The sequence below is a fragment of the Erpetoichthys calabaricus genome, chromosome 14 (assembly GCF_900747795.2).
Source record: "Erpetoichthys calabaricus chromosome 14, fErpCal1.3, whole genome shotgun sequence".
NCBI lineage: Eukaryota > Metazoa > Chordata > Cladistia > Polypteriformes > Polypteridae > Erpetoichthys > Erpetoichthys calabaricus.
Genome location: NC_041407.2, coordinates 59,940,567 through 59,964,135, shown reverse-complemented (window position 1 = coordinate 59,964,135; position 23,569 = coordinate 59,940,567). Strand labels below are relative to the sequence as shown.

General features: G+C 41.9%; 2 protein-coding genes across 2 annotated transcripts in view; both read right to left on the bottom strand.

The window, feature by feature from the left end:
• eif3i (eukaryotic translation initiation factor 3, subunit I) overlaps positions 1-23,569 on the bottom strand; it is a 342,432-nt gene that overhangs the window by 142,145 nt on the left and 176,718 nt on the right. The gene's annotated exons all lie outside the window — the stretch shown is intronic.
• Positions 1-23,569, bottom strand: part of lck (LCK proto-oncogene, Src family tyrosine kinase) — a 104,859-nt gene that overhangs the window by 64,268 nt on the left and 17,022 nt on the right. The window contains exon 2 of the mRNA XM_051918745.1: positions 9,862-9,968. Within this exon, the coding sequence (XP_051774705.1) occupies positions 9,862-9,963 (102 nt within the window). The 5' untranslated portion in view covers positions 9,964-9,968. The remainder of the gene's footprint in view (positions 1-9,861; positions 9,969-23,569) is intronic.

The window sequence follows — 23,569 nt, the reverse complement described above, 5'->3', positions numbered from 1 at the left end:
CGGGGGGGGGGGGGGGGCATTCCTCCCAATCACGCCCTTCCAGGTCTCACTGTCATTGCCCACGTGAGCATTGAAGTCTCCCAGCAGAACGAGGGAGTTCCCAGAAGGTATGCCCTCTAGCACCCCCTCCAGGGACTCCAAAAAGGGTGGGTACTCCGAATTGCTGTTCGGTGCATACGCACAAACAGTTAGGACCCGTCCCCCCACCCGAAGGCGGAGGGAGGCTACCCTCTCGTCTACCGGGGTAAACCCCAATGAACAGGCTCCAAGTCAGGGGCAATAAGTATACCCACACCCGCTCGGCGCCTCTCACCGGGGGCAACTCCAGAGTGGTAGAGAGTCCAGCCCCTCTCAAGGAGATTGTTTTCAGAGTCCAAGCTGTGTGTCGAGGTGAGTCCGACTATATCTAGCTGGAACCTCTCGACCTCGCGCACTAGCTCAGGCTCCTTCCCCTTCAGAGAGGTGACATTCCATGTCCCAAGAGCCAGCTTCTGTAGCCGAGGATTGGACCGCCAAGGTCCCCGCCTTCGGCCACCACCCAACTCACACTGCACCCGACCTCCTTGGCCCCTCCCATAGGTGGTGAGCCCATGGGAAGGGGGACCTACGTTGCCTCTTCGGGCTGTGCCCGGCCGAGCCCCATGGGTGCAGGCCCGGCCACCAGGCACTCGCCATCGAGCCCCACCTCCAAGCCTGGCTCCAGAGGGGGGCCCCGGTGACCCGCGTCCGGGCAAGGGAAAACGCTGTCCAAAGTTTTCTTTCATCATAGGAGGTTTGAACCGCTCTTTGTCTCATCCCTCACCTAGGACCAGTTTGCCTTGGGTGACCCTACCAGGGGCATAAAGCCCTGGACAACAGAGCTCCTAGGATCATTGGGACACGCAAACCCCTCCACCATGATAAGGTGGCGGTTAAAGGTTGATATTTAACATTACCCTTTTGATTTTCAACTTTCTGCTCATCACACTGTCAGACATTATATTCACCTCCAAAACACTCCTAACATGCTCTTCCTTTGCAATTATACCTACCCCATTTGTCTTTCCATCTACACCATGATAGAACAGTTTGCACCCACCTCCAATGTTTCTAGCCTTACTCCCTTTCTTCTTGGTCTCCTGTACACAGAGTACATCTACCTTTCTCCACTTTATCATATCGGCCAAATCTCCCCCTTTGACGTTCATAGTGCCAACATTCAAAGTTACGACTTTGTACTCCACACATTTTTCATTCTTCCTCTTCCATTTCCTTTGAACCTGATTTCCCCCTCTTGTTCTCCTTCTCCTTCTTCACCCAGGAGTAGCATAGTTTCTACCAATACTCTGCTGAAAAGCTGCATTGATGACGGTCATTGGTAACCCAGGCCTTGACTGATCTGGTATGGATATTCTGTTTCTCACCCGCATGACTGATCTGGCACAGGTTTTATGTTGGACGCCCTTCCTGATGCAACCCTCCCCACTCGTGAGGCCATGGTGACTGGATTCGCTTATTACTAATTGTAAACAACCTTGAAAAACATAAAGAATTTATCCAACCGATTCAGTACATATGTCAATGATGAGTGTGGATTACTAAAATAGACAGCCAAGATGGAGCTAATTAAAAAGAAGACTATTTATAAAATTCCACTGGATAGCCATCTAAGCCTGTGGTTTTCCCACTTTGTAAGAAATGTAGGCCTTCTGAATTTCGGAGAGCCTGAGTGGTTCAACCAGCACCTCTGAGCACAATATGTCAAACCGGAAAATTTCTATTTTATCAAAAAATCACTGGGATGAGCATCACTTTCACTACACTCCAGTATGTATAAAGTCATAATATTATTTAAATGTGTTAATTATTTTTCTGTGTGTCTAAATTTGGTCCAAACACCTTTGTAAATCTCTATGGTCATATTCTGAACTTTACTTCATGTCCATAATGAGAATACCATAATTAAAAAAATTACTTCCTCATTTTCTCATATAGTCAAAGAAATGTAATTTTGTTTTCAGTGGCAAAGCATATTTATAGACCACAGCCCTGGGCAATTTTTAATATTGATAAGTTTTAGAAACCACGCTAATTAGATTTATAACCCAACCTATGAGATAATTTGTACACTCAAGTATGCTTTAAGTGTTTTTCAAAGATATACTTGGTGATATATCAGTGTCTATAAAAACATTAATTTGTGTAGAAAGTAATTTGGCAAATTCTGCATCAGTTAGCTGAGTTGCCAAATGCTAGTTGCATTTATAGAGCTGAATAATTTGACTTGCAAAATATAAGGAATATGGTCAGAAATAAAAATAGCATTATAGTCGCAAGACTGGACTGAGGGCAGCAAGTTATAATAAAAATGATCAATTTGTGTGTAACAGTGATACTCTGATATGAACAAGGAATATTATCTTAAATATAGATTGAACAACCTCCATGAATCTGACAGACTATAATCCTTAATAAAATGTGAAATTTATGAGTCACTTTAATATATTGCAGTTACAGGTGTTGATGATCTGTCTCAGGCAGGGAGGGTGTAATGCACAATTCAGATCTCCTTACAGCATTAGCTTATGAGAACACATGTTGAAAATTACTACAAGAACTTTGACCATAAATCTTTTATCAACCAAAACTGATGCACAGCAAGAACAATATTCTATATATGTTTATATGTATATATTGCTCTTCTTCTATTTAAAGTTTCCTCCTATTTTCAACATATCCATTTCTTACTCACTTTTTTCCATTAAAGAGTCACATGGAACCAGAAAGAATCTGGCAGCATAACAAGCAAAAAACGTGCCAGCCCTGCATTGGACACCAAGATACTGAAAAGCACATTCATGCAGAAAATCATAAGCACTCGTATCAGACTAATCACACACTTCTTTGAAATATGGGAGAATGCTGGAAACCATGAGAAAGGCAAAAGTGACACAGGTCAAATATGCAAGTTATTAAGTTCTGTCTAAGCACTGTAGTGAGAGAGGTCTGTGGCAATGCACAATTTTAAATAAACAAAATAGAGCACTCAATCTCCAGGCAGGTGCAAATGCACATGGATGCATGCACGAGTGGTGCAGAGGTATTGATTGGGAGTTGGCTGGCCAGATATTCTCGTACGGATGTGTGCTGTGGCCAATTTCCTTGTTAGGGCTACGAGGTCCATGGTTTCGGGACCTGTGTCCAAATGGAGTATAAAGGAGTCTGGGCAGAAATATGGCCAAGAGGTATGCACAGCCAGCACTTGAGGGGCAGGGGTCGCCCTTGCTCAGTACACTAGAGAGCAGGAGCGACCTACTGCTTTGGATGTATCTTGGCTAAAGTTCGAGGAAAGGTGGCGGGAGACGGGAGTGAGGCTCAGAGTGGCACTCTGCTGAGATAGTGGCAGAAATCTGAGCCTGTTGAAGGTTGAGTGCGTCTGTTGTAGATCTCTCCTCAGGCTGAGGAGACCCCTAAAGGTTAAGTAGAGGAGGTATTGGTTTTAGAGTGGCAGCAGCATGATTTAAAGGATATTAACAAATGGATTAATTGCTTTTATCCTTGTTTTGTAAATTAATGTATTGCTCATTTATTGGACATTTATCCTCCACGGAAATTACACTTTATTTTAATCTTGTATTATTTATTTATATGGGTTGGAGACGGTGGCACTGACCAGAAAGCAGAAGACAGAGCTGGAGGTAGCAGAGTTAAAGATACTAAGATTTGCACTGGGTGTGATGAGGATGGATAGGATTAGAAATGAGTACATTAGAGGGTCAGCTCAAGTTGGACGGTTGGGAGACAAAGTCAGAGAGGTGAGATTACATTGGTTTGGACATGTGCAGAGGAGAGATGCTGGGTATATTGGGAGAAGGATGCTAAGGATGGAGCTGCCAGACAAGAGGAAAAGAGGAAGGCCTAAGAGAAGGTTTATGGATGTGGTGAGAGAGGATGTGCAGGTGGTGGGTGTAACAGAACAAGATGCAGAGGACAGAAAGATATAGAAAAAGATGATCCACTGTGGCAACCCCTAACAGGAGCAGCCGAACAGAAAAAGAATATTTTTTATTCATTTGTTTGTTTGTTTGTTTATTGCAATGTATGAAGCCACTGCTCTGTTTGCACTCAATTTGGATTTGTGAATGGAAAGCACTATTTGCACCTTATCCTGCTGTTATGTGTCCTAATGGCCTGGCTCATCCTCAGTTCATGACTATCGACGGTCCCTGGTTCAAAAAGTATGGCAGCTGCAACCATCACAAGCATATGAAACCTGACCGATGCCAAACAAGATTAATAAGTCAATTTATTTTCTTAGGCCTCTTATTACAGTCCAGAGCTGAAGCATCTGTCAAAGGAGTTGTCGTCAGTGCAGGAGTCCACCCTGGGCAGAGCACCAATACATCACAGGGCACATTAAATTTGCTAAACATTAAAATTCAAGTTGGGACAAAGAAAATATGCTAACTGTTTACAGGGAGCAACCAGATTGGGGAAACCCTGCTCTAATTTACAAGTGGGAAAATGAGGCAGAATATGCCAGAATGCTTCTCTTCCTAATTAATAACTTTTTACACCAAAGATATTTGGCAGATATTTAAACAATAAATTTCAGTACTTTTTCTGTATGTTTGCAATTGCTAGGCCAAATAAAAGTAGAAAACAAAAAGGACAATTCTTTTAGTTGTATAAATGAAAAACAACTGACATACTTGCAGCTGTTATGTAATGAATTTTAAGAAATTCTGGTTCTGCTCTTTACTGTAAATTCATGAAGTCAGTCCTTATCTAAACAGCCTTCATGCCACACCTTCTCTGACAACAGTTTTCGGAGAGCCACAATTGATCGAAGTGCTGCTCCCAGCTGTACCTTACCACCAGTCATTTCTTTGTTTTTACTTATTCTTTTTACAGTCTTTAGATGTAAAACCAAAAGACATTAACACATTTGATTGATTGAAATTTCCAATACAACCTCTGTCTATGACTCATACTAAAGCCTCTGGGAGCCAAGGGTCAGGCCTGGGGGCTTAGCTATATTTAAGTCAATAACAAAAGGAAACCCACTCCTAAAATGTGCCTTGGCCCCCTCGCTTATGATGTCATCTGTTTAAAAAGTACAAAATCCCATTATTTAAGGTCTTGGCACCTTGTGTGTTTTCTGGCATGTAAGCTGCTAATCTCAATTTGCAAACAAACTTATAAGGCTTTAACTCCTTACTGATCGGGGTGTTCACTTTTTGAGCTCATAGGCAGATGCGATGAAATGTGGAGTGTGTAAATATTTGCTCAACTTCACAGATGATTTTGGCTTTGTTTCTGCTGTGTAACATGATGTTTAACATTTTGAGCCTTTTCTGCCTCCTGTGCAGGGTGGCATAGTGGATAAGGAACTGAACTCTAAACTACAAAGGTGCTGTTTCAATTCTGGCTTCCAAACTATTAGGAGACCCTTAATGGGCTTGTGCAGCCACTAAAAATGTATCCTAATTTGTAAAGTGCGTTGGCATGGTATACAATCTAAAATTGTGCTATATAAAATGAAGTCAGTTTGTTTCTGTCTATGTAGCTCTTGTAGCCCAGCTACTGATTAATTTGGACGTATTACTTAAGAATAGACAGAAAAATGTTGAGAAACCATCATTCAGTCCAGAATAGCTCCTCAATTGCGGCTACTAACATTTTTCAAAACATTACTGACTGAAGGAGAGAACAATGATGGCAGACTCACAGTCCCAGAGTCCTAGATTTACAGGTGTTGCCTGTGTGGAGTTTGCATGTTCTTCTAGTGTGGTTCCCCACCACATCCCAAAGACATGTATCTTACATTAATGGTGTCCTGCAAGTGTGCATGAGAGCCAGCTTAAGGGCTTTACTGATGGTAATTACCCTTCTCTCATCCTCCCTCTGAAGAACGAAAGATTGACAGCCATTCCACCACTGATGTCACTGCTATCTGCCCTCCTGGACCCACCTCTTCCTGCCCTGAACCCATATGACTGGAAGCTCGGCCATTTTAAAATTAGTTCTACACTGAGCTCTCATCAGAAAAGACGCATCTGCAACTTGTTGTGTATATTTCATATTTCTAAATACTCTAATTATACTGGGTCACCAGGGTGGTGCCCAATCTCTTTGACATTGTTTTGTCTCCTCTTTACAACAATCAATTTTAGATTTCTTCTACATGAGTTAGTGTGCCTTGTGATGGACTAGTTCCTTTCCTGGGTTGATTCCTGCCTTGCTTCCAGAGCTGTCAGAGTTGGCTGCAGCCTTCATAAGCCCGTACTGGATTAAGAGGTAAAGAAAACAGCTGGATAAAAGAATGTCAACTTAATGGTTCTCAAGGTACACATTCCTGTAGCTGCACAAAGCAACAGCTGTCATCATGTGGATTCAGCTCTGTGTGTGAAAATGTGTTTCGTGTGAGAAGTATCCATATCTCACTTACAAATCTGCCTCATGGAAGAGTGCTCTGTGAGGAAACAGCTAACATCAATATGTTTCCTCCATAATTGAAAGTTTTTGCCCTTGGCCCACTGTAAGTCTCACTTTGCGTAGCATAATAAAGATCTCTGCTTTTTATCCTGCCCTCTTAATTCATACACATGAGTCCTAGAAAACGTCTGGTAACTCATCTAACGGCCTGCACTAAAATCTTTTATTTCATTGTATTAACAAAGCCATGAGATCTGGATTCCATGCGAAATGCTCCCCAGTGGCAATGCAGGGAATTTTTCTTCTTTGGTAGCTATTCATATTTTTTATATGGGGTCGTACAGGGAATACTTTAGCTATTCAAAGTGTGGACATATGCAGCTGGACTGCCTATGTCAGATGTCAGTGTCTGGCCCCTTAGCACAACACTTCTACTGTCATTTCATTAATCTTCAACCATGCTTCTTAATATTTTGTCATAATTTCTAAAACATCTCATGTTACAGACTAAAATGAAGGCTGCCTAGTCACATATGTTAGGTTTTACCTTTGTCGTAAGACACTTGCATGGCTGTCTTCATATAATAAAGTTGTTGATGGTTCTTATTGTTCATGTTTGCATAGCATAACACATAGCATTCTTTAACCTGGTAAACCCAAACAAGGGTCATAGGAGATCAGAGGCCATCCCATGTAGCATCAAACACAACGCAGCAGAAAAGCAATGTATGGGGCACCAATCCATCCCAGGGACCACTTGTCCTCAGGTCCTCTCTCACACTCACATTGGGCCAACCTGGAGTCACCAACTAACCTGCCAAGCAGGGCTTTGTGGATGTGGGAGGAAAACTGGAGTAACAACAGAAAAAAAAGGGGAACACAAGCCCAAAGCATACAGACAATGACCCAGCAAAGGATTCAATCTCATGTTGCTGAAACTGTGAGGTAGCAGTAGTAATCACTGTGCCACTCCTAGACGAGTTATGCAAATAGCTAAATATACAGCATCAGAATCTTCATTTTGAATAAAACACACTGCATATCATTAGAAATTCTTGGTTCTGTTGCAGGCTACACTGCTCAGAAAAGGACACTTCCACTCAACCGTTCTGTACCTACTTCATCTTATTGTTGGTCTCAGTGAAGCAGAGTGTAAATCCTTGAAGTAAATCACTTTGAACAGGTGATTAAACTAACAGGGTCTTTGTCAGTTCTGGTAAAAAATCAAATCTCTCCAAAATACCAGCAAAGCTTATAGCCTCTTTGTTAGAGATGACTTTATTAACATACATCGCACTAATGTGTTTCCATAACCTGATTTTTTTTCCTTTACTGGGCTATAAAGAACAATAGTCAACACTGACAACATTGGTTAACAGCTATGAATGGGATGCCAGTCTATAATTCTTAAGGGGACCATCTCTTACAATGGCTCACCTTGAGCTCCAGCATTCTTTCATAGTGCTCCTCAACTCTGGAATTCTCTTTCCTCTCACATGCGTCAATTAGACTCAATAACACATTTTAAAAATGTTCACAAAATGTATCTCTTCAAACTGGCATACCAATTATGTATTTAACACTGTTACGTTTGATGTTTGCTTCTACCTCTGTACCTTATTGCTATTTGATTTTATCGTCCTTTTTGTTTTAATACAGGGAGATTCAATCGAAAGAGGTCCCGAATATTCTGTAATAACTCTCATTAGGAAGAAGACAATCTGAACGAAACAACGTGCAATGTGCTCCTCAGTATATGGACCTTCAAACAAGCCGGGATGCCCCTGAGTCGGAGCGATGAGGTAGGCGCCATTTGCAACTTCTGGGTGCATACTGCCCGTACCCCTTCACTCAGTCACTCGACTTCTCATCGGGATGGTGGTGTACAGTATTGAGCAGCACGTCTTCATGGTACGAACCTATTGGGTCACCAATTCGTTTAGGCAATGTCACAATCAACTGGATGATCGGGAGTTAACGGAAGGTTTCTTCCAGCAAGATGGAGCAACGTGTCACACATTGGCAAGGAGCATGGCAGAAATTGAGTCCTTCTTCAGCAACAGGGTAATTTCAAAGGGGCTTTGACCACCATGGTTGCTGGATCTGACACCACTAGACTTCTTCCTTTGGGGTATGCTCAAGCAAAAAGTCTATCAGAACAAGCCTCACACTGGAGAAGATATGAAGGAAAACATCCAATGTGAAATTGCTGCTATTCCCCCCAAGATGCTTGCCGATACGTTCAGGAACATGGAGTGCTGTGTTGAAATGTGTCTGGAAGAAAACAGAAACCACTTCCACCTTTGCATGTAATGTAATCGATTACACATATGTCAAGGTATACAGCGTATTTTTTAGGTTCAGATTGCTTCATCATAACGGGAGTTATAACAAAATACTCGGGTGAATCTCCCTGTATCTTATTAGTGTTATTTAATTCCATTGTAAGGTGACCTTGAGTGTTAAATAAAATATATTATTATTATTATTATTTTTATTACCAATTAACCCAATATGCCAGTCTTTGGAATGTGGAAGGAAACAAGAGAAATGAGAAGAACTGAAATACTATGTATAGATACTGTACATGGATTAGATACGGCTATTGTGTCACTGCTTGTGTGGAGTTTGCACTCTTCCCCCATATTTGTTTTCTTTTTTTATTTTCCTCATAGCCCTCTGGTTTCTTCCCAAGTTTCCAAGATGTGCTGGTTAGGATAAATAGTAACTCTAAACTTCATTTAGAAGTTCATTCACTGTGGCGTATGATGGATTCAGCTACTCAGTGCCGGCCCTCTGCCACTCTGTATTCTTATACAGTAAGAGAGTTTACAAATGGTGTGAAAGCACATTTAAGACTTTCCAAAAAAGGCCAGTGATCCGTCACAAGTCTATCATTACATTACATGCTTCTGAGTAATGCTTTAAGGGTATGGAAAGTACAAAGCTGAAAAAAAATCACATCTAATATTAGATATCTAATATTGGAGCCCAGAATTTAGATAGCCAAAGAATCCTTGGAGCTGACCAATCAGTTTAAAAGCAAAATTGTTAATTTGGATGATAGACCTTCATAACTTGCTTCTATTTATCAGCAGTATTTGAGAGATTGCTAGTAAATGTTACCTTAGATGATATTTTGATAGCCTTGTTCTGAAAGTTTCACTCTCCCTTGGCAGCCTGCCTATCCTGAGGGAGGTTTGCTTTAATGTGCTTAGGTTGACACTGTGGACTTAAGATTCGGACATTGAACTTTAAACCACAAGACTGCTTGTTCATTTCTCACTTTTGACTTGATGTGTGAACCTCATTTCACTTACAATTGATCTAATTAAATATTTAAGTGCACAAATCTGTAAACAATTTTAAAGGCATCCTAATCATGCAAGTCACCTTCAGTAAGAGAATCAAGCAAATAACGAGTAATTGAAAGAATGTCCTCACCTCATATTTGCTTTCAGGTGCAATTGGGCAGTTGCAATGTTCACAATACTCATCAATATTTTCAATCCAGTCATCATACTCTGAACTGCAGTTACAGCCCATGGTCACTATAAAAAATGGAATAGGACAAGAAAAGCATTCTTTAGAGTAAAGAAATTATAGGCAAACATTCATAAGTCATGCAGTGAAGCATTAAACATAAAATCATTTTTCAGATAAAGAAACAAATCACAAAGGTATATTGAGAAAACATCATCTGTCTCTCCAGTATGTCACTTACACATCCAATTCAAGGTCACTGGGAGCCTGTGTATCTCTCCCAGCAGAAACTAGTTGGGGAACAACTCTGGATGGGGTGTCCAAGTAACAATGCTAGTTATAACGGGGAATGAGATTGCTGCAGAGCCCCTATATTTAACATAACGTGTGCAAGACATTTATTACCATGGTATATAAATCTCCAAGGCCAGAGCTAGCCAGAGCTCCATTCTCAGCCCCTCTTTTACCTGTAATTTACCTCTGACCTGATTTATTGGTGTATTTTGCTATATAATATGAAAAAGCACACATCATGGGAGAAGCAGAAGAAATGCAAAGAGGTAGCTCAGCTCATTGTTTTGCTCAAGTATTGTGATCATTTACTTCCTTTGATAAGTCACCATCAAGCTCTTCTCATGTCTGGTGTTTGCCTGCCAACTTGTACTATAAGAACATCTGCCTGTTTGAATTACAATCTAGTCTAGCACTCTGGTAGGCTGTGTTTATTTAACTGTGTGTGATCTTCTGCCTGCTTTGACAATACTTTCTGAGAGTATGGACTTAACATAAAATAATCTCTGTTTTCTTATCTTTTTATAAGATCTTATAAGGCTTGTGATGATCTGCCCGTTGTGCTCAATGGGGGCACAGTTTCACTCTTTATCATCAGAGTTTGTTTTGTTTTTTGCTTCACCTAAGGGCGGAGTGGTGGCCCTGAGGCTATGGATCTGTGCCAGCAATCGGAAGGCTGCCAGTTCAAATCCCATGAATGCCAGAAGTGACTCTACTCTGTTTGGCCCTTGAGGAAGGCCCTTAACCTGCAATTGCTCTGTCCTGGGTATGATGGTAATCTGTATCCAGCTTTGCAAGCAGATCCTCCAATTTACAGGGAAAACTTGGGAGTTGGTGGCAGGATTGTCACTCCAGCCACCATAAAAAAACCTGTGGTGCTGAGGTGTCACCCGCTTGGGTCCCAATCCAAGTGGTTTGTCGTATGGTGGGTGCAGCAATGCACTATCAGTGCATGCTCCAAACCTCCTCCTCCTCCTCTAAGGACCTGCGGCTGTTGGTGTGCAATAAGATAGTTACAGTCACCAAAGGTGCCGCTGACACTTGGCATGGCTAAGATGGTGGTTTTGGGCTGGCATCATTGAGTGCTGAGTGTGTTTTTTACTGTAATGTTAACTAAGTAACATTCATGTTATACAGACATTTTCAGTGTTACTCTTTGCCATGATACACCTTCCTGCTTTGTTTTTTCACATGCAGTTCAAGTTGGAGTTTGGGAAGAAACACTAGGTCCCTGTTGATTTTCTGCTTGATCACACAAAAATACAATTAAAGGTTAGCCTTTTGCTTTTTTGTCACACAGTTCTGGATTCACAATTATTCCACGTTCTCTACCAGTATTATTTGGAGTAACACCTGAATGGACATCATGTGTTATTTTCCATCATGCTGCTCATCTTCTCTTACTCAACTGGAAGAATCATAACTCTCCTCCTATAACTAATTTTACTTAGACTTAAAAAAAAATCAAATGATTATATAATAAAATGAGACAAGAGGTCAATGTTACATCATAGCTTAGTGATCTCAAGTAATAAAGATATGTCCAAATTGTTGTACTGGAAGCCACCACACTGAAGGACACTGACTTGAACTTTTCCATAGGAAAGCTTATATTTCTGCACATGAATGTAGCCTGGTGGGGCATATTTTTTTTTTATTATGTAATGTTTTATAACAGTTGAATTGTGGGACTTAGAGACAGTCTGGGCATAGTCTATTGTGGTACCCTTTCTGATTTTCTGTTATTGCTGTAGTTAATTGTTATTAAGAAGCAAAACAAAACTGGACATAAAATCAGTGCATAATTCTTGAAAATAGAGGTCTTAACTCACAGATCTTGTTTTTTTTTTAACACGAAATAAAAAAATATATTCTTATTTACTGTGTTTTAGCAGTGATTTGTTGTCTGGGACAGTGCAGCATAGTGAGGTCAAGGATATGAATTTCACTGCACTCTCTGCACGTGACTGTAATGACCCTAGAAATCTATAAAACTGTCATTTGTAACTGCATTCTCAAGTGATTTAGACTTAAGAAGAAAAGCTGAATATGGTGCAAATATTCAGAATTTATACATACGGTATATGTATGGGAATCATTCCCAATCCTTTAATAGCAATATTTAGAATAACATTAGACAAGAGAGCATTATGCAATGAAAAATCTGTTATGATATCCTGGGCTACTTTGATTTCATGAAGACTCATTTTGCTTAACTGGGCAAATGCTAACCCAACTCCCCTAACTTAATCGGAAAGAGATATATTATGTTAAACTTCAAAAAATGTAAGTCTATGTCAAATATTCTAATATTTTTCTAGAATACAGAAAGAGTTCATTAATTTCATTCACCAAACCTTTTCTACTGCCAATGTATGAGAAATCACTTCATACGCTGTCCTTTTATCACAAAGAGCAGCTCTCTGAATTGACTGGGCCGGAAGGTCGACTGTTCAGCTTGATGGAATTTGTTTGGAGCACCATGTCTATATGACTGTATTGATTGCAACTTTTACTGATCTGTACTTTTCCTGGTTGTTCTGTTAATGGAAAAGAATTTGAAGAACTGCCATTTGGGTGTTTCTAATTGGTTAGATGTTTCAGCTGGATTGATTGTGCACTCATTAATAGAACCGTTAATGTGTAGTTTTGGATTTAGCCTTTGCGCTTCAGTTTAATGTCTGGCTTTGAAGTTATTAGGCATAATCCAACAAGATGATCAGAGACATAAACAGAAAAGAAAAGCAAGTAATATGGATTCTAAAAGCAAAAAAAAGAAATCATTCATAGTTGCAACGTAGAAACTTTGTGGCACTCATTCCTATATAGATGGTGCCTACATGCTGCTGAAAACACACATTTGTAATTGCTTCAACAAAAAAAAGGAAAAAAAGTCATAATTAACTGTTTCTCCTCCCCTCCATATTGTAATCGAGTTAAAATAAAATAGATTCATGATACAGCAGAATTCTAGACACAAGAGACAAGGATAAACTTCTGTAGTGAAAAGAATATACCGTAGCCAATTGACATCACATCACTTCGAATGTAAAGTACGGAAAAGGTTAATATCATGGTCTGGGGAATACATGGCCTCCTCTGAACTGACATATTCAGTTTCATTAATGACAGGATGACTTCACCAAAGTCCACAGAAACATTTTGTCTGCCTACACACAGGAAAACACAGTGTGAATCATTGGCCTACGCAACACCGTGCAGTAAGACAGTGACACAAAACACACTGCTAAATTGACTGGTCGTGGTGGAGAAGAGGATAGCCAAATCTTCTAATATGAGTCAAATCAATTATGTATTTCACTTCTTGAGAAAGAGTCTGAAGTTTAGTATTTCCAAAATAACTGAAATTAGAGAAAGCAAAGGTTTGGCAAAGTATTTCAAAAGAACAATCAGTGAGTATCAGTGGTTTACAAGCTTGGTGAAGTTATTGGATGCAAACAATTTACCTCTGAATTTAATTTACTATTAAGTTAAACTCATCCTAATATTTTTAATAGTGGAAGTATAAATGGTGGCATTATTATAAGATATAATTTAAGAAATACCCAGATAAAGAAGGTGGCTTTGTATTCTCATATCCACTTTATCATATCAAATCCTAGTTACTTCAGTTCATAGCAAAAATAGGAAAGTGGATATTTCACCTTATCGTGGTGGAGGGGTTTGCGTGTCCCAATGATCCTAGGAGCTCTGTTGTCCGGGGCTTTATGCCCCTGGTAGGGCCACATAAGGCAAACTGGTCCTAGGTGAGGGATGAGACAAAGAGCGGTTAAACAAACCTCCTATGATGGAAAACAATTTTGGACGGCGTTTTCCCTTGCCCGGACGCGGGTCACCGGGGCCCCACTCTGGAGCCAGGCCTGGAGGTGGGGCTTGATGGCGAGCGCCTGGTGGCCGGGCCTGCACCCATTGGGCTCGGCCGGGCACAACCCGAAGAGGCAACGTGGGTCCCCCTTCCCATGGGCTCACCACCTATGGGAGGGGCCAAGGAGGTCGGGTGCAGTGTGAGTTGGGTGGTGGCCGAAGGCGGGGACCTTGGTGGTCCGATTCTCGGCTACAGAAGCTGGCTCTTGGGACGTGGAATGTCACCTCTCTGAAGGGGAAGGAGCCTGAGCTAGTGCGCGAAGTTGAGAGGTTCCGGCTAGATATAGTCGGACTCACCTCGACACACAGCTTGGACTCTGGAACCAATCTCCTTGAGAGGGGCTGGACTCTGTACCACTCTGGAGTTGCCCCCGGTGAGAGACGCCGAGCGGGTGTGGGTATACTTATTGCCCCCCGATTTGGAGCCTGTACATTGAGGTTTACCCCGGTGGACGAGAGGGTAGCCTCCCTTCGCCTTCGGGTGGGGGGACGGGTCCTAACTGTTGTTTGTGCGTTTGCACCGGGGGTGCTAGAGGGCATACCTTCTGGGGACTGCCTCGTTCTGCTGGGAGACTTCAATGCTCACGTGGGCAATGACAGTGAGACCTGGAAGGGCGTGATTGGGAGGAATGGCCCCCCCCGATCTGAACCTGAGCGGTGTTTTGTTATTGGACTTCTGTGCTCGTCGCGGATTGTCCATAACGAACACCATGTTCAAGCATAGGGGTGTTCATATGTGCACTTGGCACCAGGACACCCTAGGCCTCAGTTCGATGATTGACTTTGTGGTCGTGTCGTCAGACTTGCGGCCACATGTCTTGGACACTCGGGTGAAGAGAGGGGCGGAGCTGTCAACTGATCACCACCTGGTGGTGAGTTGGCTTCGATGGTGGGGGAGGATGCCGGTCAGGCGTGGTAGGCCCAAACATGTTGTGAGGGTCTGCTGGGAATGTCTGGCAGAGCCCCCTGTCAGAAGTAGCTTTAACTCCCACCTCCGGCAGAACTTCGACCACATCCTGAGGGAGGTGGGGGACATTGAGTCCGAATGGGCCATGTTCCATGCCTCTATTGTTGAGGCAGCTGACCGGAGCTGTGGCCGTAAGGTGGTCGGTGCCTATCGTGGCGGCAATCCCCGAACCCGTTGGTGGACACCGGCGGTGAAGGATGCCGTCAAGCTGAAGAAGGAGTCCTACCGGTCCCTTTTGTCCTGTGGGACCCTGTAGGCAGCTGATAGGTACCGGCAGGCCAAGCGGAATGCGGCTTTGGTGGTTTCTGAGGCAAAAACTCGGGCGTGGGAGGAGTTTGGGGAGGCCATGGAGAATGACTTTCGGACGGCTTCGAGGAGATTCTGGTCCACCATCCGGCGTCTCAGGAAGGGGAAGCAGTGCAGTGTCAACACTGTATATGGTGGGGATGGTGCGCTGCTGACCTCGACTCGGGACGTTGTGGGTCGGTGGGGGGAGTACTTCGAAGACCTACTCAATCCCATTAACATGCCTTCCAATGAGGAAGCAGAGCCTGGGGACTCAGAGGTGGGCTCCCCCATCTCTGGGACTGAGGTCACCGAGGTGGTCAAAAAACTCCTTGGTGGCAGGGCCCTGGGGGTGGATGAGATACGCCCAGAGTTCCTCAAGGCTCTGGATGTTGTAGGACTGTCTTGGTTGACATGCCTCTGCAACATCGCATGGACATCAGGGACAGTACCTCTGGATTGGCAGACCGGGGTGGTGGTCCCCCTCTTTAAGAAAGGGGATCGGAGGGTGTGTTCCAACTACAGAGGGATCACACTCCTCAGCCTCCCTGGAAAAGTCTATTCAGGGGTCCTGGAGAGGAGGGTCCGTCGGATAGTCGAGCCTCGGATTCAGGAGGAACAGTGTGGTTTTCGTCCTGGTCGCAGAACAGTGGACCAGCTCTATACCCTTAGCAGGGTCCTGGAGGGTGCATGGGAGTTTGCCCAACCAGTCTACATGTGTTTTTGTGGACTTGGAAAAGGCATTCGACCGTGTCCCTCGGGGAATCCTGTGGGGGGTACTCCGAGAGTATGGGGTATCGGCCCCCTTGATAAGGGCTGTTCGGTCCCTGTACGATCGGTGCCAGAGCTTGGTCCGCATTGCCGGCAGTAAGTCGAACCCGTTTCCAGTGAGAGTTGGACTCCGCCAGGGCAGCCCTTTGTCACCGATTCTGTTCATAACGTTTATGGACAGAATTTCTAGGTGCAGCCAGGGCGTTGAGGGGGTCCGGTTTGGTGGGCTCAGGATTGGGTCACTGCTTTTTGCAGATGATGTTGTCCTGTTTGCTTCATCAGGCCGTGATCTTCAGCTCTCTCTGGATCGGTTCACAGCCGAGTGTGAAGCGGCTGGGATGAGAATCAGCACCTCCAAATCCGAGACCATGGTCCTCAGCCGGAAAAGGGTGGAGTGCCCTCTCAGGGTTGGTAGCGAGATCCTGCCCCAAGTGGAGGAGTTCAAGTATCTTGGGGTCTTGTTCACGAGTGAGGGAAGAATCAACAGGCGGATCGGTGCGGCATCCGCAGTAATGCGGGTGTTGCATCGGTCTGTCGTGGTGAAAAAGGAGCTGAGCCGCAAGGTGAAGCTCTCAATTTACCAGTCGATCTATGTTCCTACCCTCACCTATGGTCATGAGCTATGGGTAGTGACCGAAAGAACGAGATCGCGAATACAAGCGGCGGAAATGAGTTTCCTCCGCAGGGTGTCTGGGGTCTCCCTTAAAGATAGGGTGAGAAGCTCAGTCATCCGGGAGGGGCTCAGAGTAGAGCCGCTGCTCCTCTGCATCAAGAGGAATCAGATGAGGTGGCTCGGGCATCTGATCAGGATGCCTCCTGGACGCCTCCCTGGTGAGGTGTTCCGGGAACGTCTAACCGGGAAGAGACCCCAGGGAAGACCCAGGACATGTTGGAGGGACTATGTCTCTCGACTGGCCTGGGAACACCTTGGGATTCTCCCGGAAGAGCTAGAAGAAGTGGCCGGGGAGAGGGAAGTCGGCGCATCTCTGCTCAAGCTGCTGCCCCCGCGACCCGACCTCGGATAAGTGGGAGACAATGGATGGATGGATGGATATTTCAGTACTTATACATGACACTGTAGATGTAACATTATAAAAACTATTCTTGTTCTGAGTTTTTCATTTATAGTTTTCCTTTTTCTTACATCTTGTGCTTTGGAGGTTTTTAAAATATTATATTAAAATATTATTTAAAATATAGCCGTATGCATATCACAATATTTATTAGAATATTTAATAAATGGTGTAACAGACAGGTAATCAATTACTGTATATACTCGCGGATAAGTTCTCCCACAGATCAGGTGTGACTTGATTTTACTATATAATTTCTGATATTTTATAATGTCAGTCGTATAAGTCGAATATGGAAAACTCACGCCATTGGTCCAAGAGATTATGGTATGCTAACACCCACCACACAGAGTAACCATGAAGCACACTGCCTTTTTTGTCTATGTGAGTGTGGCAATGCGCTGTATCAGTGCATGCTCTTAACCTCTCTCTATTGTGCCTATGTGACCACATGGTAATATCCGAACTATTCTGTAGCAACGTTTGCACTGATTTGTGTTTTTTGTACAGTAATCCCTCGCTATATCGCGCTTTGACTTTCGTGGCTTCACTCTATTGCGGATTTTATATGTAAGCATATTTAAATATACTGTATATCGCGGATTTTTTGCTGGTTGGCGGATTTCTGCGGACAATGGGTCTTTTAATTTCTGGTACATGCTTCCTCAGTTGGTTTGCCAAGTTGATTTCATACAAGGGACGCTATTGGCAGATGGCTGAGAAGCTACCTAACCAGAGCGCGTATTACGTATTAAATAAAACTCCTCAAATATATTGTGAGCACGGGGGCTGTTCACACCCCTAGAGGATACGGCCGCTCCTCAAAAAACGCTGAAAGATTACCTTCACATTGCTCTCTTCCTTGCTGGGCTTACATATGACTGCTTTGTCAAGCGATATGCTTCCTGCACTGTGCTTCGCATACTTAAACAATCAAACAGCACGTATTGATTTTTGATTGTTTGCTTTTCTCTCTCTCTCTCTCCTGCTCTGACATTCTCTGCTCCTGATGGAGGGGGTGTGAGCAGGGGGGCTGTTTGCACCCCTAGACGATACGGACGCTCGTCTAAAAATGCTGAAAGATTACCTTCACGTTGCTCCCTTCTGTGCAGCTGCTTTGTCAAGCGACATGTTTCCCGCATGGTGCTTTGCATACTTAAAAGCTCGAAGGGCACGTATTGATTTTTGATTGTTTGTTTTTCTCTGTCTCTCTCTCTCTCTCTCTGACTTTCTCTGCTCCTGACGGAGGGGCTGTGAGCAGAGGGGCTGTTCGCACACTGGCCTAGAGGATACGGACGCTCCTCTAAAAAATGCTGAAAGACTACCTTTACATTGTACATCCTTGCAGCTGTTTTGTCCAGCAGTGCTTCGCATACTTACAAGCCCAAACAGCCCTATTTATTTTTGATTGTTTGCTTTTGTCTCTCTCTCTCTATCTCTATGACAGTCACTGCTCCTGACACGCACTCCTTTGAAGAGGAAGATATGTTTGCATTCTTTTAATTGTGAGACGGAACTGTCATCTCTGTCTTGTCATGGAGCACAGTTTAAACTTTTGAAAAAGAGACAAATAGTTTGTTTGTAGTGTTTGAATAAAGTTCCTGTCTCTTTACAACCTCCTGTGTTTCTGCGCAAATCTGTGACCCAAGCATGACAATATAAAAATAACCATATAAAAATATGGTTTCTACTTCGCAGATTTTCACCTTTCGCAGGGGGGTCTGGAACGCAACCCCCGCAATAGAGGAGGGATTACTGTATCTCACACCCTCATACACCTTTATTGTAAGAGCATTCCTTATCTACGATGGAGCGTTCGATCAGAAGAAAATATGAAGCTGGTTTTAAATTAAACGTCGTTGAAGTACCGAAAGAAATTGGTAAGTGCGATGCTGCTCAAAATTCGATGCATCTGAGAAACTGATGCAAAATTGGAGGAGGCAAGAAGATGTAAAAAAAAAAAAATGAAGTGTCGTATTTTTGAACGGGCATATAAGTCCGGGTCTGATTTTATGATCGATTTTTTTGGTTTCAAGACCCGACTTGTACGTGAATATATACTGTAAACCATATAATAAAAGGTGAAAAATTAATTAGAAAAGTTACTATTTCATACAGATGAGGAGGAAGGAGTCTTCAGAACATACCGTTCATTTTGGCGACTATCATTAGGTTTTCAGTTTATATGTTAGACATGTCGGTATCATGGCAGCACTGCCTGAAGAGTTCTTGCCACACAACTCTTCAACTTAATTTTTCACCCAAGTATTCATAATAGATTAAACAAATGAACTGTCCCCTGCAGAAGTAAAAACAAACTGTGTGATGGTAGATTTTTAAAACAGAAGGGTCAGACGTGCTTCAAGCCCCCAATATGTTGGGATCTTACCAATCGTATTGAAAAAAATGAAAGACATCATCTATAAACCTTTACTAGGCGCATTTGAGCAGTCACTTCAGAAAAGAGAAGTACCTGAGGATTGGAAAGCTGCAAATGTGACTCTAATCTTACTTTAGTCTTACTTCTGAGCCATGCAAAATTATGGAAATTATAATAAGAAATAAACTAGAAAGTACCTAAGTGAAAATAATATACTAAATAAAAGCCAGCGTGGGCTTATGAGAGGAAGATCCTGCCAAATCAATTCTTTTACATTTTTCTGAAGAAGCAACTGGAATTGTTGACAAAAACAAATCATATGACATAATTTACCTAGACTTTCAAAAATCATTTGATACAGTCCCACTCCAAAGATTAATTCTGAAACTAGAAGCTGTAGGCATCAGAGGTAACCTACAAAACTGGATCTGTAGTTGGTTAACCAGCAAGGAATAACAGGAGAATGTTCTATGGAGTGAAGTCATCAGTTGAGTCCCTCAGTGTCTGCTCATGGACCATTACTTTCACTGATTTATATTAATTACATTCCTTCTGGTATAGTTAGTAAACTTGTGAAATTTGTAGATGAAACTCAAAATGAAGGGATGGCAGACACAGAGGAGGCAGAAAAAAGAATTTAAAAAGACCTGGACAAGCTTCAGATCTGGGCAAACACTTGAAACATGCAGTTAGTTGTAGAAAAGTGCAAAGTGCTACACATGGGCAAAAGGAACATCAGTTATAAATACAAAATGAGGAACACTGACTGTCCTACAGGAAGCACCATCTCAAAAGGATTTAGGGGTTTATGTTAACACAATATTTCCATTGACTAAGCAATGTAAAGAAGAAATTAAAAAGGCAAAAAAATGTTATCATACAAAGCTGTTGAATATAAAGCTAGGAACATTATGCTTCAACTATATAATGCACTAGTAAGACCGCATCTGGGGTATTGTGTACAGTTCTGGTCATCATGGTATAAGAAAGACATAGCAGTACTAGACGATGGGATGAGGAAAACAACCAAGTGCATCCCATGACTTAAGGCCATGTCCTACCCTGACAGACTCAGACTCTGATGCACAGCCTGTTTAGTCTCGAGCAGAAGAGACTGCATGCGGACCTAATGCAGGTCTTCAAAATCCTCAAAGGCATTGATAAAGTAAATCCAGCAAAATTGCTTAAGAGTGAATCACATACTTGAAGACAACAGTGGAAATTAATGGGAAGTGCATTTATGACTGAAGCTCCAAAGCTCTTCTTATGCAAAGACTTGTGGGAATCTGGAACAAATTATCGAGACATGTTAATGAAACCTTGACAACCTTTAAGAATAATCTGGATGGGATTTTGAGACAGTTTAGCTTTTAGCTAAACAGGCAAGCTTAATGGACTGAATGTTTTCCTCTTGTTTGTCAAATTTATTATGTTTTTACGTTTAACTCAGGTATATTCATGCACCGTGTTTCTTGAGATTTTCTTGTTAATTTCCTTTCACATTATGAACACCAGTTGCTAAGTTAACTAACAATGATGAAATTGCTGCAGTCCCCTTTCTTGTCTCCATGTCACTGTGGTTCTTGCTTTGCACCCATTGCAGCCAAAATAATTTCTGGTTTTTGTAACCCTGAACTGGGTAACTGTAATGCTAAAAATGAAAATGGCAACTTGGTAAATGTAATCAAGAAATGAATGTTTATTCTGCAAAATAAAAGACAAAATGGTCTGAGACCCAAACTAGAAAGTCAAACAAAAGCAATGTACCAAATCCCAGAGGTTAATAAAAAATCAGAGTCAAAGAACGGCAATAAAAAAATAATTACTTTAAATGTATTAAAGCACCATTACCCACACCACAAGAATTTTATTTATTTTTGAATCCAAAATCTTGGATGACAGGAGCAGCACATTGCTGTCTTAGATGTACATTCATCAACAACATACTGACGTGACACTTCCACATGGGGGCTACAAAACACATTACTAACAATAATAATGCCACCCAGCCTGAAAAATATAACAAAAGGTCGGTTCCTATGATAACTAAAATGCCAGCGAAAACATAAATAAACTAAAGAGGAAAATAATTCTATTTTGAAAATGATCAAAGTTAATAAAATAAAAATTAAAACTGACAACTAGGTTGTATCTAACCACAAAAACCATGACAAGGACTACAGTAAAAAGACTGACTGAATGATCTTAAGCCAAACTGCTGAGTGTTAGAGTGGCTTGAGCTGCTGTTTCACAGCTCCGGAGTGTGTGCAGACACTGCATATTACCCCATTAGCTGTGTTTTGTTTTGACAAGCTTTTCTGTTTTTACTTCAACATCACAATGATGTTCCCATAAGGTGAACTAAATGTGAGTGATTGCTCCCTGTGTTCGGCGAGCACTCCATCTAGGAAAGGTTCTTGTTTTGCACTTGATGATGCCAGGATAGTCTTTGACTCCATGTGCTCCTGAATTGATTATGTCAGTACAAGAAATGGGGATGCACCTCTTTATGATTCTGGTTAAAATATATATTTACTTTGGTGACTTATAACAATTTACAATGAACCTTGATAAAACGGAATTGTCCATCTTTACACAAATGGATTTTCTGAAACTGCAAACGGAAAGAAGATGCAACCACTATACAGATACTGACCCTGGTTGTTCTATGCCACCATGGTACCCCTAAACTTAAATATGTATTGCAAATAAAGAAGCCTCAACAGAAACCTTCCTGGAATCAGGAAAGGCCTTATTTATATCATATTTGCAAATCAACCACTTCACCTACAGGGTTGCAGAGAGGTGGTGCATATCAGAGGTACAGGGTTGCAGAATTGGGTGTAAAGTAGAAAACAAACCTAGACAGGGCACCAGGCCCATCCAAGGACACCATTCATGCATACACCCACATGGGGCCAATTTAGAAATGCCACTTTACCTAACACTTACTTCTTTGGGATGAGAGAAAAAAAATGGAGTACCCGGGGAAAAACCTAACCAGGCAAAGGGAGACAATTTATTTCCACACTGATGTAAAATAAAACCTGTGGTTCTGAGGGTAGAAATAAAGAGATTGAGAACAAAGATTGCATTTCTTGGACCACAACTGCATATTTTAATAAAATCAGAGATATCATATCTTATGTAAACAGAAGCATGTACTGTGTTGACATTTATTTACAACTATAATTTATGTAAAAGCAACTTTTTTTATGCTTGTTTCTTTATGTGATGAACTTTGCTTTTGTTTGTTGCAACAGAATTTCAGCATTACACAAAATGGCACAGTATTCAATATGTTGGCCTGTAGGCCCAACCTAATTTGTATTAAATATAAATACACACTGTCGTGGGAAGGAAAATCGATCAGTTTTTATGACAGAATGATTGTGACATCTTAAAATATTGATTTTATATTTCTGCATTATTTTTGTAATTGATTCATGTATAATTTATAATCCTATCTTGGTTAATATTGATTTTGACTTTTTTGGAATTGCTGTTTTTATTTAGCCCATGCACTTAATCACAAATGCATTGTGTGATACATCAAGGTACAAATCACAATGGATACCTAATACAATCAAAAACACCAAATACAAAAAGAGTGGGAATGAAATGCTTCACTTGACGTCTTAGTTGATTTATCCAATTACAGCTGGCTTTTTGTATTAAAGCCAAACTGAAGGGAGACACAGCAAACATAGTTATACTCATATACATTTTTAGTGCTTGTCATAAAAGAGCTGAGTCTGATAAACACTCTGCCTTATAATAAAGATAAAGCGGTGTCCCTCAGCTGTGGAAGATTCTCGACTCGCCCTCCTTTCACATCAGAACATTGCAGGTGTAAGTATGCAGTACCTGCTGAATTTATTGTTCTACTCCATTTTTTCACTCTATATCCTGGTAATTGTCAACTGTCTCTGGGACAGAGGCACAGTTAAACACAAAAATATGAAGTGCATCCTAGCTTCTACTTTTCATGGTTTACTTCCAAACATTCACAATCAC